General features: G+C 44.0%; 1 protein-coding gene across 2 annotated transcripts in view; it reads left to right on the top strand.

The window, feature by feature from the left end:
• TSEN54 (tRNA splicing endonuclease subunit 54) overlaps positions 1–12453 on the top strand; it is a 130388-nt gene that overhangs the window by 24084 nt on the left and 93851 nt on the right. For both annotated transcript variants that reach the window (XR_011025328.1, XM_068263609.1), the window contains exon 4: positions 1101–1164. Coding sequence is in view for 1 of the 2 variants with exons in the window: in XM_068263609.1 (XP_068119710.1) it covers positions 1101–1164 (64 nt within the window). In the remaining variant the exon portion in view is untranslated. The remainder of the gene's footprint in view (positions 1–1100; positions 1165–12453) is intronic.

Consider the following 12453-nt stretch of genomic DNA (forward strand, 5'->3'; position numbering starts at 1 on the left):
ACTTGCCTTCTTTTCTTCCTACCAACAGAGCTTTCTGTTGGTGGGATTTGATTGCTGCTATGTCAATTTTTTTTTAATTTTATTGTTGTTTTTATCTTATTAAAAATGTCCTTCCCCCCCCCCCCCCCCCCCCCTAGATCCAATCAGTACAATATCATCTCTTAGGCATCAGCCTATGAGAGGGATTAGATTGCGAGCCAATCAGAGGGACAGCCAAGTGACAGGGCTGTCCTCGGCACAGTGCTGCAGTAGATCGCAGCTCTGTACAATTGCCAGCTACGTTCATGGCTGGCAGGCTGATCGATTGGAGCTGGCAGGCTGATCACGGAGCTCTGCTCAGCGTCTCGGTAGGGAATGAACGCGCTCGTGCGCACTTTCCCTACTAATCTCCGCCCCCAGGACTTGACGCCAATCGGCGTTAGGTAGTCGCAGAGCAGTTAAGGTGAACCTCCAGACTAAAAATCGACTCAGCAGCACTGAAAAGGCTTTGTGTTTCTTTAACAGTTTCACAGCATCAGAACTTTGTTTCTCTTATACAAGTCTCATTTTTAGCTGCATAGAAGAAAACTGCCCTGGCAGTTTTCCCCTTATGCTGTGCAAAGCATGATGGGATTTCTGATGTTGTTGTTCTAGTTCTGCTGTTTTGGTGCAATTTTTTTTTTTTTTTTTTTTTACATTTTGAATTTGACATTTGAAGCCTAGCGCGTGCAGCTGGGAGGGGTTATCAGGACAAAGGACAGTTGGAACTGTGTCTTATGCTCCTTGTCACTTCCTTTCAACCAAAAAGATGGCTGCCCCCATGACAAAGATGGCAGCCCCCATGAATCACAAACATTTGCCTGTTCTTTTAAAACAGAGTGAGTAAAAAATTATATTACCTATCGTAATTAACATAACTAATGTAACTTAATGACAGTATGTTTGTTTAGGCTGAAGTTCCCCTTTAAGGCTAAGGCTGATTTGGCTTTCCTTCTCTAATTATCCCTGCTCTTCCTGTCGCTACTAGCAGTAGTTTGTTGACCAAGAATTTTCCTTGCATAGAATTTATTTTTTGTAATTTCTAAATGTTTGAACCACTGTCATTTCTACTTGTGTTTCAGAGGAAATTTGGGCAGAGGAGAGTGGAAGCCAAAGGAAGACTTAGTGGAACTGACATTGCCAGCGGTATGCTCACTAGATCATCCAATTGTTTCTTATGGTTGTATGTGTATATATATATATATATATATATATATATATATATATATATATATATATATATATATATATATATATATATATATATAATATCTCTATCTATATCGCTTTTGAATCCTGAAAGTTTTAACCTCCTTAGCAACCCCGAGTCAGGCTGGAAATCTGCAGCTCAGGGCGGTAGCCCCAAGCCTGACTCATGGTAACTGCCGGGAGGTATGTGCACAGCAGGCATTTGCAACTCGCCCCTCTTCACGGGATCGCGATGCCTGGCAGTCATTCCTCTTCTGGTCCTTGGAGACTCTTGATTCCTCCGGTGAAATTGCTGTATGTCGTCATAACTGATGGCGATCTCACTGTAGGGGTAGAGTGCCACCTGGTTCATGGAGGGATATAGCAGCGCTGGATCCAGGGTAGATAAGTAATGTGCTGGACTGCTGCAGATCTCTCTAGTGGCATGATTTCCCCCCCCCCCCTGCTTTTCGGGTCGAAAAGCATGTGCAAAAATATTGCACCGCTTTTCAACCCTAAAATCCGGAAGTAGTCATACCACTGGGGAGTTAAAGAAAAATCCATATATAGACATAGCCTCAGAGCGAATATACTGTAACAAGGAACAAGCGAGAAAGTAGCTGCCAATATAAAGTCCATCCAGCAATATCACGCTTTCACTGATTGCCAATAGAATCATGACGGAGTGGTTCCCGGCATATGCTGGTGACCAATTGGTATGCAGAGGCTAATGTGATTTCTGATTTGCTGCTTCAGTGATTCCAGGGGTGAGGCGTGCCGTGGCTTCCCAGCGTAGAGTGCTTTCTGACCAAGCTAATATCAGTAACATACCCTCATGACTTGCATATTAAAGAGTTGAGTCCTTAAGGTAACTATTTAACACACACACACACACACACACACACACACACACACACACACACACACACACACACACACACACACACACACACACACACACACACTCTTTTGGTAACTATGGGAGAGTGGGTGAAGGAGATAATTTAATGGAGTTCTGTATTTTTATTGAGTTTAATACGTTGATAGTAATTTACTATTTGGCCACTAGATGCCCCCCTGCCGTTCCTCCTGTGTACTGTGTGTACACAGAGGGAGTAATGCATGTATGTTTTACTTTCACTTTTGTCAGTGACCACCGGCATCTCATTGATGTTGGTCATTATTGAACACAGGCACTTAGATCGGTGAATGGGAACTATGTTCCCATTCACTGATCTGTCTACTATCGTGCGACTCCGAGAATGCGCATGGGAGCTTGCACAACCTTATGGCTTCCTCTCTTCCTGTCCACTAACATTCCCTAGTCATCATAGGGGACAACATCCCCATCGACACTAACACCTCCTGCGCCTCCAAGTTCCTGTTACTTACCACCTTTCTTGACCTCACACTTTAGCCCACCACTGCAACCCATAATGACAGTCACACACTTAATCTTCATTAGTAGTTGTTCTTAATCCAACTTCATTAACTCTTCCCTCCCACTGTCTGAACATAACTTACTCAAATTCAACACCCTTCCATCCAGTCCCTACACATCCCCACGACACACTTTTGTACACAACTTCCGTAGCATTTGCAATCTCAACCTACAAACACCATCAACCTCTCTGCATCCTCTACTTACTCTATCCTCAGCCTCTTCTTTCCTTACATACCCCTAACCGTACATCCTCCGTAACAACCTTATCACCACTATCTGAGCTGGCTATCTCCTCTCTCATCTCTAAATCAGGTCCCACTGCATGCCCCCTTGACCCCATGCCCTCTCACCTCATTACTCACTTTTCCTCTACCATCTCACCTAGCTTAACCTCCCTCTTCAACCTTTCTCTCACCAAAGGCATCATTTCATTCTCATTCAAACAAGTCCGCCTATACTTAAAAACGTTCTCTTGACCCCTCTTCCCTGCCCAACTACCAACCTATTTCTCTCCTCCCCTTCTCTTCCAAACTACTTTAGCGTCACGTCTATACTGACTTAGTCCGTCATCTCACTGCTAATTCTCTGTTTGATGACCTCTAGTCTGGATTACGCCTCAGACACTCAACCGAAATTTCCCTACCTGAAGTAACCAATAACCTGGCAACTGCTAAATCTAAAGGCCTCTACTTTTATTCTTATTCTCCTAGACCTCACTTCCGCTTTTGACACAGTGGCCATCTACTTCCCCAAATCCTCTCATCTATGGGCATTCAGGGTCTTGCTCTCTCCTGGCTTTCCTCCTACCTCTCAAATAGGACCTTCAGAGTTGCCCACTCTGACATCCACGTTCCCTCAATGTTGAAGTTCCCCAAGGCCCAGTCCTCCGACCTCTCCTTTTCTCTATCTACACATATGGTCTTGGTCCGCTCATCAGCTCCTTTGGATTCCAATATCGCCTATACGCTGACGATACCCAGATCTACATTTCAGCACCTGACTTGGATACTTTAACAGCTCGTGTCCCTGAATGTTTCAGTGCAATCACCTCCTTCATGTCCCTTCATTTTCTAAAACTCAGTATGGACAAGACTAAAATGGTAACCTTCCTACCTTACAACTCAATGCCCCTGCCTCAAATCACTATTTCTGTTGATGGCACTTCCATAACACCTGTACCCCAGGCTCACTGTCTAGGTGTAATTTTGAACCCAAGTCTCTCATTCAAACCACACATTGACAAACTATACTCCTTGTCGCCTCCACCTAAAAACATCTCCCACATTCGTCCTTATTTCACACAGGAAACTACCAAACGTCTGGTGTATGCCCTGATTATTTCATGACTAGACTATTGCAACTCTCTGCTCCGTGGCCTCGCTGCCAACTGTTTAGCCCCGTTACAGTCCATCATGAATTCTTCTGCATGACTAATCAACCTCTCCTCCCGCTCCTCCAGCCCAATCCCCTCTGTCGGTCCCATCACTGGCTGCCAGTTACACAAAGGATACAATTTTTAAAAACCCTTACTCTCACCTACAAAGCGCTCCATAACTTAGGTTTTTCCTATCTAAATCAACTTCTTTCCAGATACCATCGTACACGCAATCTCTGCTCTACTAACAATATCCTTCTGTCTTCTTCCCTGGTCACCTCATCTCATTCTCGCTTACAAGACTTCTCTCGATCCTCTACCCTCATCTGGAACACTCTTTCTCAACACATCAGCCACTCACCCAGGCTTACACTTTTTAGACGCAATCTGAACACTCACCTCTTCATGCAAGCATACTTTCCTACCTAGGACACTGCCCACTGACCACGATTTCTACCACTCCATACACAGTTTCCCTTTACTTACTGTCCTATACCTTAAAGTGGACCCAAATTAAAAATACAAGATTTCAGAAATCTGTTTTCTAACTTATAATAATAATAGCAGCCTTTTTTCAGCTGTATGATGACAAATATAAAATATTTTACATTTATTGGAGAAACCCCCTCCCTTCCTTTCATATTGCCAGGACAGTATCCGGCAGACTGGTGGAGGAGATAAAAAAACAAAAACAATGTTGCAAATAAAATGGACGAACTAGAGTTCATTCTGATTGACAAAGGCTATGACATTGTGGGAATAACCCAGACCTGGATGGCTAAAAGCCATGACTGGATAGCGAATTTAGAGGGATACAATGTGTTTAGGAAGGATAGAACAGGAAAAAAAGGTGGAGGGGTTTGTTGCTTTATGAAATCTTTTACAGCTGTCCTGAACATGTCCTGAGATGGAGGAAGATTGTGAAGATGTGGAGTCTGTTTGGGTAAATATTCATGGTGGAAATGTTTCCAATTGCTTATTGGGGTATCACATATTCATGAAGCTGCAGAACTGCAATTACTACAGCAAATTGAAAAAGCTGCAAGTAAAAATGAGGTCATAGTTATGGGTGACTTCAACTTTTTTGAGGTAGTGAATGCTAATTTGGATATTGGGAATGCTGTAGATGTGATATACTTGGACTTTGCAAAGGCCTTCGACACTGTTCCACAGAAAAGTCTGGTGCAAAAGTGGAGGATGCAAGGACTGGGGAAGTGTCTGTGTGCATGGATAGGGAACTGGCTAATGGACAGAAAACAAAGAGTTGTGGTCAATGGATCATACTCAAAATGGGTGACTGTTAGCAGTGGGGTCCCACAGGGGTCTGTACTGGGTCCAGTGCTCTTCAATTTATTAATGACCTAGTAGATGCAGTAGTTGGCAATGTTGCTATTTTTGCAGATGATACAAAATTGTGCAGAATCATCAACTCTCAGGAAGATAGGGACATATTGCAACAGAATCTGGATAGGATGGCTATGTGGGCACATAAATGGCAGATGAAATTCAATGTTGAAAAATGTTAAGTCATGCATTTTGGTTGTACCAATGGTCTAGCACCATACAAAATGGGATACAGTTGGGGACATCAATCTTGGAGAAGGACTTAGGAGTACTCATCGACAACAAGTTAAATAATCGTACTCCATGCCAAAGGCCACATCTGGAATATGTAATTCAGTTCTGGGCACCACATTACAGGAAAGATATTGCAGTTTTAGAGCAGATGCAGAGACGAGCAACAAAATTGATACGTGGGATGGAAGGTCTCACTTACCAAGAAAGGCTAGATAAACTGGGTTTATTTAGTCTAGAGAGAAAGGGGGATCTTATTAACATGTATGAATACATCAGAGGGCAATAAAAAAGCTTGGCGGATGAGCTTTTTGTCCCTAGGCCTTTTCAAAGGACTAGGACATGATCTGCGCATGGAGGAAAAACGTTTTAGCCATTTTTTTAGGAAAGGGTTCTTTACATTAAGAGTGATTAAGATGTGGAATGCATTGCAACAGGAAGTAGTTATGGCAAATTCTATACCGGCATTTAAAGGGGGCTTAGATGCTTTCCTTGCGTTGAAAGACTTCCATGGCTACAATTACTAGGTAATGCCCAATGATGTTGATCCAGGGATTTTATCTGATTGCCATCTGGAGTTGGGAAGGAATTTTTCCCTTTTGGGGCTAATTGGACCATGCCTTGTAAGGGTTTTTCACCTTTGGATCAACAGGAATATGTGAGGGAGCAGGCTGGTGTTTTACTTTTGTTCTGTGGTTGAACTCTATGGACTTATGTCTTTTTTCAACCCAATTAACTATGTAACTAAAAAATGCAGGTTGCTACTGATGATGTCACAGGGGAGGTGATCTCAGCTTGTGTGAGATTTCACATAGACGATGCCCCTGTGAGGGAGGGTTTCTGATGACAAACATACCCATGATCTAAAACAGCCTACTAAGCTCAGAAGTAATGGCTGCCACCTGTATAACCCTAGTTATGAAAAGAGAAGGATGAAAAGCATGCGCTAAAATGCTCATGGGCTTGAAGGAGTGTTTATTTATCTTTGTATGTGTCAGAGTAGTGCAACTAAATATTTTGAATGTTTGGTTTGGGTCCGCTTTAAACCTTTAGACTGTGAGGCCTTTTGGCCAGGGCTCTCTTCCCATTTTGTCTCACAATTCTGTGTAATGTGTGTAAAAAAAAAAGAAAAAAAAAATGTTAATTTGTTTACTGCATTAGCTGTTATCTACTCTTGTCTTGTATTAACTGTTGTATTGTTTTGTTATACCCTGTATGCTGTTGTACAGCCCCACGGAAGATGCTGGTGCTATACAAATCAATAATTATAATAATACCAGAGGTTACTTCATGTCTCAAACACGTTTTCGCACTCCTCAGGATCTTCTAGTTTGTCTCTGCATAACATGGAGCTTGAAGAAAACACAAATACAAAGTTTTTAACTTTCAAAAAGTTTTATTATTATTTTGCAATGAAAAACAAGGAGAAACATTGTACAGGAGATTCACATCATTTCCAAATATATGCCAGTACATACATTCAAGCTGATTAAAACATAGCAAGCCAAATCTCCTGGGGGAAACATAGGGGGGGGGGGGGGTACAACCTGGTAGTTATGGTAATCGCCTAGGCGACTAGATTACACATAGGCTTCAGTTGGGTGCTGGCAGCCACGAGGCAACTGTTACCAGCATCCCTCTTGTCCACACATCTTGCCAAAGACACATTTCTACAAGGAGCCGTCTGCAGAAGTGACGGGTCTACGATTAGTGGACTATAGGTTGCGTGAGCAGAGTCAGGGGAGGATGGAGAAGGGGGGGCACTTTAAGATAGGCCATATTAGAAATGAAAGGTAGGGTTGAAAGAAGAGGTGATGAGTAAAGGTAAGAAAAGCGAGTAAAGAAGTAGGGGGGGAAAGGCAAAGAGTGTGACACGGATGATCTGCCATCTATTTCGCAGAGGGGAGACCAAAAGAGGCCTCAGGGGGCCGGAGGAACCAACAAGTTCCCCATATTCTAAACCTCAGTGATGTATTGCGGGATCCAATGAGAGTAGTTGTGGAAGTAAGGTTGCCATACCGCTTCAAATTTAAGTAGGGCGTCGTCTAGGATGGCCTTCATCCTATCAAAGCATAGTGCAGAGCTCAAGTATGATTTGAAGATGTCGAAAGCCAAAGAGGGAGTTTTCCACGAACGGGCTATAACTCTTTTTGCTGCCAGGAGTATATGCTGGAGTAGTTTGTATTTAGGAGCGGACAGGCCTGGGGGCCGTATGCCCAGCAAGGCTATTTGTGGTAGCTTAGGAACTTGTTGCTGGAAGATGGAGTAAATGACCTGATATATTCTAATCCAAAACCTACGCACCTTAGGGCATTGCCACCAAATGTGCAGGTAAGTGCCTGGTTGTCGGCAGCCCCTAAAGCAGAAGCCCGAAGTTCCTGGCTGGAACTTTGCCAGACGATCCGGCGTTAAGTACCACCGTAGTAGAACTTTATATTGTGTTTCAACCAAGGATGCGCTAATAGAACATCTTGGGGAAAACTTCCACATATCGTCCAGGTCCTCTACTTCAATGTTCGCAGCTAAGTCTTGCTCCCACTTCAAAATATATTGTGGTTTAGGCAAGGGGGTTGGGGAAAGTACACATCTATATATCAGCGAAATAAGGCCCGGGGAGGTGGGATCTGTAAAGCACACGTGCTCGAAACATGTCCTGGTCAGTAATGATGACCGGCGGTTCAACACTTTGCGTACAAAGTGGGAGATTTGTAGGTATCTGAAAAATTCAGAGTCAGGGATCTGTCTGTGCTCCTTTAGCGAAGCAAATGTTTTAACCGTGCAGTCCGTAACTAAATTGTAGATTACTGTGAGGTTGTTTTGCTGCCACCACTCGTACACTGAGTGATTATATAATCCCGGGGAGAAGGACGGGTGACCCAAAAAAGAGAGAAGGGGCAAATGAGGTGACATCAAGCTGCCCCTTTTCTTTATGTGGTTCCATATTTTTAGGGAGTGAGAGATAATTGGATCCTTTATTTTATTTCCTTGCTGTGTTTCAAGCCACAATAAATTTCGGAGGGCGATTGGATGGCATAGTGCCTTCTCTATCGTGCACCACAGAGGGGGATTGGATTCAACAAACCATGTTGCTAGTTGAGATACCTGAGAGGCTCCATAGTACTCAGCTATGTTAGGGACCCCCAGGCCTCCATCCGCCTGCAGCCTGTACAGTGTTGCTCTAGCTATTCTTGGTCCCGAGCCCTTCCAGATAAAAGATAGCATGGAAGATTGTATCTTCCTAAGGAAGGAAGGAGGAATGTGTACTGGAAGGACTCTGAATGCATAAAGCAATTTAGGCAAAATGATCATTTTGGTGGCGACTATTCGGCCTATCCAGGAGATAGCATAACGTTTCCAGCACTCTAGCAATTGTGTGATCTCACGAAAGAGGTTAGGGTAATTTGCATTAAACATATCTTTATAACAGCTGGTGAGGTAGATACCTAGATATTTTAATTTCACAGGCTCCCAGGAAAATTCACAGGAAGCCTGTAGTTTAGCTACATCAGCTGGCGGGAGAGATACATTGAGGGCTTTGGACTTAGTACTGTTGATTTTTAACCCAGAGATGTCTTCAAAGTCGAGCAACATGTCAGCTAAGTTGGCAATGGAGGCCTGAGGGTCCGTGATAGTGAGGATGACATCGTCCGCATACAAACATAATTTGTGAGATTGGCCGGCCAATGGCACCCCCCCAACCCCTTCATGGCGATTGATCATGATCGCCAGCGGTTCCATAGCTAAGGCGAATAAAAGGGGGGAGAGGGGGCACCCCTGGCGAGTGCCCCTCTGTATAGAGAATACTGGCGACCTGTGTCCGCCATATTGGACGAATGCTGTGGGTGAACGGTAGAGAGCCCTGAGCCAAGCCACTATATTAGGACCGAAGCCCCAAGTCTGGAGGAGAGTGAACAAGTAGTCCCATGACACTGTGTCAAATGCTTTTTGAATGTCTAAGGACAGCAGCATCATGGGAGTACCACTGCTAGAAGCAGATGAGATTAGGTGTAAAATTCTCCTGATACTATCTCCTGCCTGTCTGCGCGGCATGAAACCCACCTGGTCCAGTCCCACCAGGTTGTTGATGACCGCATTCAGTCTAGTTGCCAAAGTTTTGGCCAATATTTTAATATCCACATTTAGTAAAGATATAGGCCTATAATTAGACCATATAGTGGGGTCTGTGCCAGGTTTCGGGACCATGCTTATGCCTGCCATTAAAGATTCAGTTCCCGGGAGGTTGCCCTCAAGAATGCTATTAAAAGCTTTAACTAAGGGGCCCGAGAGTATCTCAGCGAATTTCCTAAAGTAAAGGGCGGAGAAGCCATCCGGGCCTGGTACTTTGTTAATTTTAAGCGATTTTATAGAAAGGAGAACTTCCTCCTCGGTAATAGGGCGGTCTAAGTGCTGGCGCATTTCCTCCGGGACAGGGGGCAACGGGAGAGAGCTAAGTAAATTATTCCTGAGTATGTCATTAGCTTTTGGAGGTTGCTGATATACTTTTGTAAGGCCCTTTTGAAAAATGTCAGCGATTCTTACAGGATTGCAGGTGTGGGTATTATGTCCTGTGCGTAGTTTAACAGCTTTAAAATGGGGGTCTAACTGCCGCAGTTTTTGCGCAAACATGGAAGAGGGCTTGTTACAGTTTACATAGAATTTGTATTTGCTCCATCTGAGTTGCTTTTCGGCTGCACTTGTGAGGAAGAGATTAAGAGCTTCCTCGGCTTTAAAGAGGACTTGCTTATTTTTTGGGACAGGGTCTCTGTTGTATTGTTCCACTGCATCAGCATATGCCCGCTCCAAAATCAACTGATCCTGCATCCTCTTTTTTTTCCTGTTTGAGGCTATGCTGATAAGGTGTCCTCGCAGGACAGCCTTATGCGCCTCCCAGACAGTGTAGTCGGGCACATCCCCAGAACCGGAATTATGAGAGAAGTACTCCTTTAAGTGGTTTTCCAGGGTGATCACAATCGCAGGGTCAGATAGGAGGGATTGATTGAGCTTCCATTTAAATGTCGGTTGTCTAATAATGATTGAGGTAAGTTTAATAGAGACAGCATTATGGTCAGACCATGGGACAGGGATAATTCCAGCAGTTATCAAATTGGGGAGCAGGGACGTGCCGATAAAGCAGTGGTCAATGCGGGATTGCATATTGTGGGGGTTGGAATAAAAAGTGTATTCCCTCTTGGTGGGGTGCATTTCTCTCCAGCAATCTGCCAGAGAAGCAGTCTGTATCAGGCGTTCAAATTGTTTAGCATTGCGGATGTCAGCCACAGAGGGTGTTGTATGAGCTGGGTTATCTTTGTCTAAGTGTGGGCGGAGGCAGAGGTTGGAATCTCCAGTGACAATTACTGTGCCATTGGCATGCGTGGATATGAGATCTAGTAGGTTTCTAAGGAAGGGGAGCTGGTTAGTGTTGGGAGCATAGTAAGACACTATAGTAACCTCATTATCTTGTATAGTACCCAGGAGAATAAGGTATCTGCCACTCGCATCTTTAATTTCCTTGTGGCATATGAAGTTGACAGAGCGCCTAAATGCTATGAGAATTCCTCTTTGTTTTGTGGCAGCATTAGCAGTATAAAATTGTGGGAAGGTATTATGTAGGTATTTTGGGGTGTATGATGCCTGAAAATGTGTCTCCTGGAGACATATGATGTCTGCGTGCTTAGCACGGAAAAAGGAAAAAGCTTTGGACCGCTTATTAGGGGAGTTAAACCCCTGAACATTTAGAGAAATTAGGTTTAACGCCATGTTATGTGGATAGTATTAAGGTCATATTGTGGATGCATCCTAAAGGTCGTGGGGCCCTTAGTACAGGTTTGATCAGGCAGACCATCCGTGTCAAGAGGGGAGAAGAAAAGAAAGCAGTGTGAGGGGGGGAAGAAAAGAGAGAAGAATAGAAGAAAGAAGAGGGCCTCCAGAAAAAGGAAAACCCTCTGTATGTAAGGTGGGATGCTCAAAGGCATCGGTTTGCTCCCATGGGGCATCAAGTAAATGGTACCCATTGGGTGCAAAGGTGGAGCACATGGTGTGACGGGAAGGCTACATATAGCGTGGGAATTATTAAACACCGCTGCAACTGAAGAGTGGTATCAAAAGTGAAGGGGGACAGAGGGGAGATCTAGGGGCAGGTAACCGGGCCGATAACAAGCCCTCAGATGGCTAGATAATGGGCTCCTAACGTGGCCAATAATAAGGTATTAGAGATGTATGAAGAACATACTAAAATATTGCATAATACTTATCACATTAATAAATGCCTGACTTCTGAAACCAGCACTCCAGTAGGTGTTCAGGGGCGAACTGACTATGGGGAAAGCCCCAAGTGAAGCCTCCTTTTTGATAGAAACATGTGAGAATATGTTAGGGTCCGCTCGTGTGCCATCCTGCAAGTAGCAGTGTTGGTGGAAGAGCTTAGTAGGGTGTACCCGATAAAAGAAATGTGTGGGCTGGTTACATCCATCAGACATTCATTCTTTTCCATATATAAGAAATAATTAGCTTATCAGAATTAACAGTATGCGCTGCCTTTATAAAGAAAAAGAGCCAGGCAGTGAGTGCAGGTGTGCAGCTTTAGCAATAACAGTAACTATAACCTCCGGTACTATCAGGGAGGGAGGGGATGGGTAGGGGGGGAAAGGGGAAAGGGAAGGGGGGAGGGATAATTGGGAGGCTACTGTAACATGGGGACATATGCAACTAAGCAGAGGGTACTTGGAGTGCTTTACACATTAGAGGAGAAGGGGTTACGTATGACATTTTAAAGGTGTGTCTCTTGATAAAAACAAAAAGACCCAGAAAGAAAAATAAGGGACATTGTATCCCGCAGTTTACTTGCATAACTCCT

Source organism: Hyperolius riggenbachi, chromosome 12 (assembly GCF_040937935.1).
Source record: "Hyperolius riggenbachi isolate aHypRig1 chromosome 12, aHypRig1.pri, whole genome shotgun sequence".
NCBI classification, from domain to species: domain Eukaryota; kingdom Metazoa; phylum Chordata; class Amphibia; order Anura; family Hyperoliidae; genus Hyperolius; species Hyperolius riggenbachi.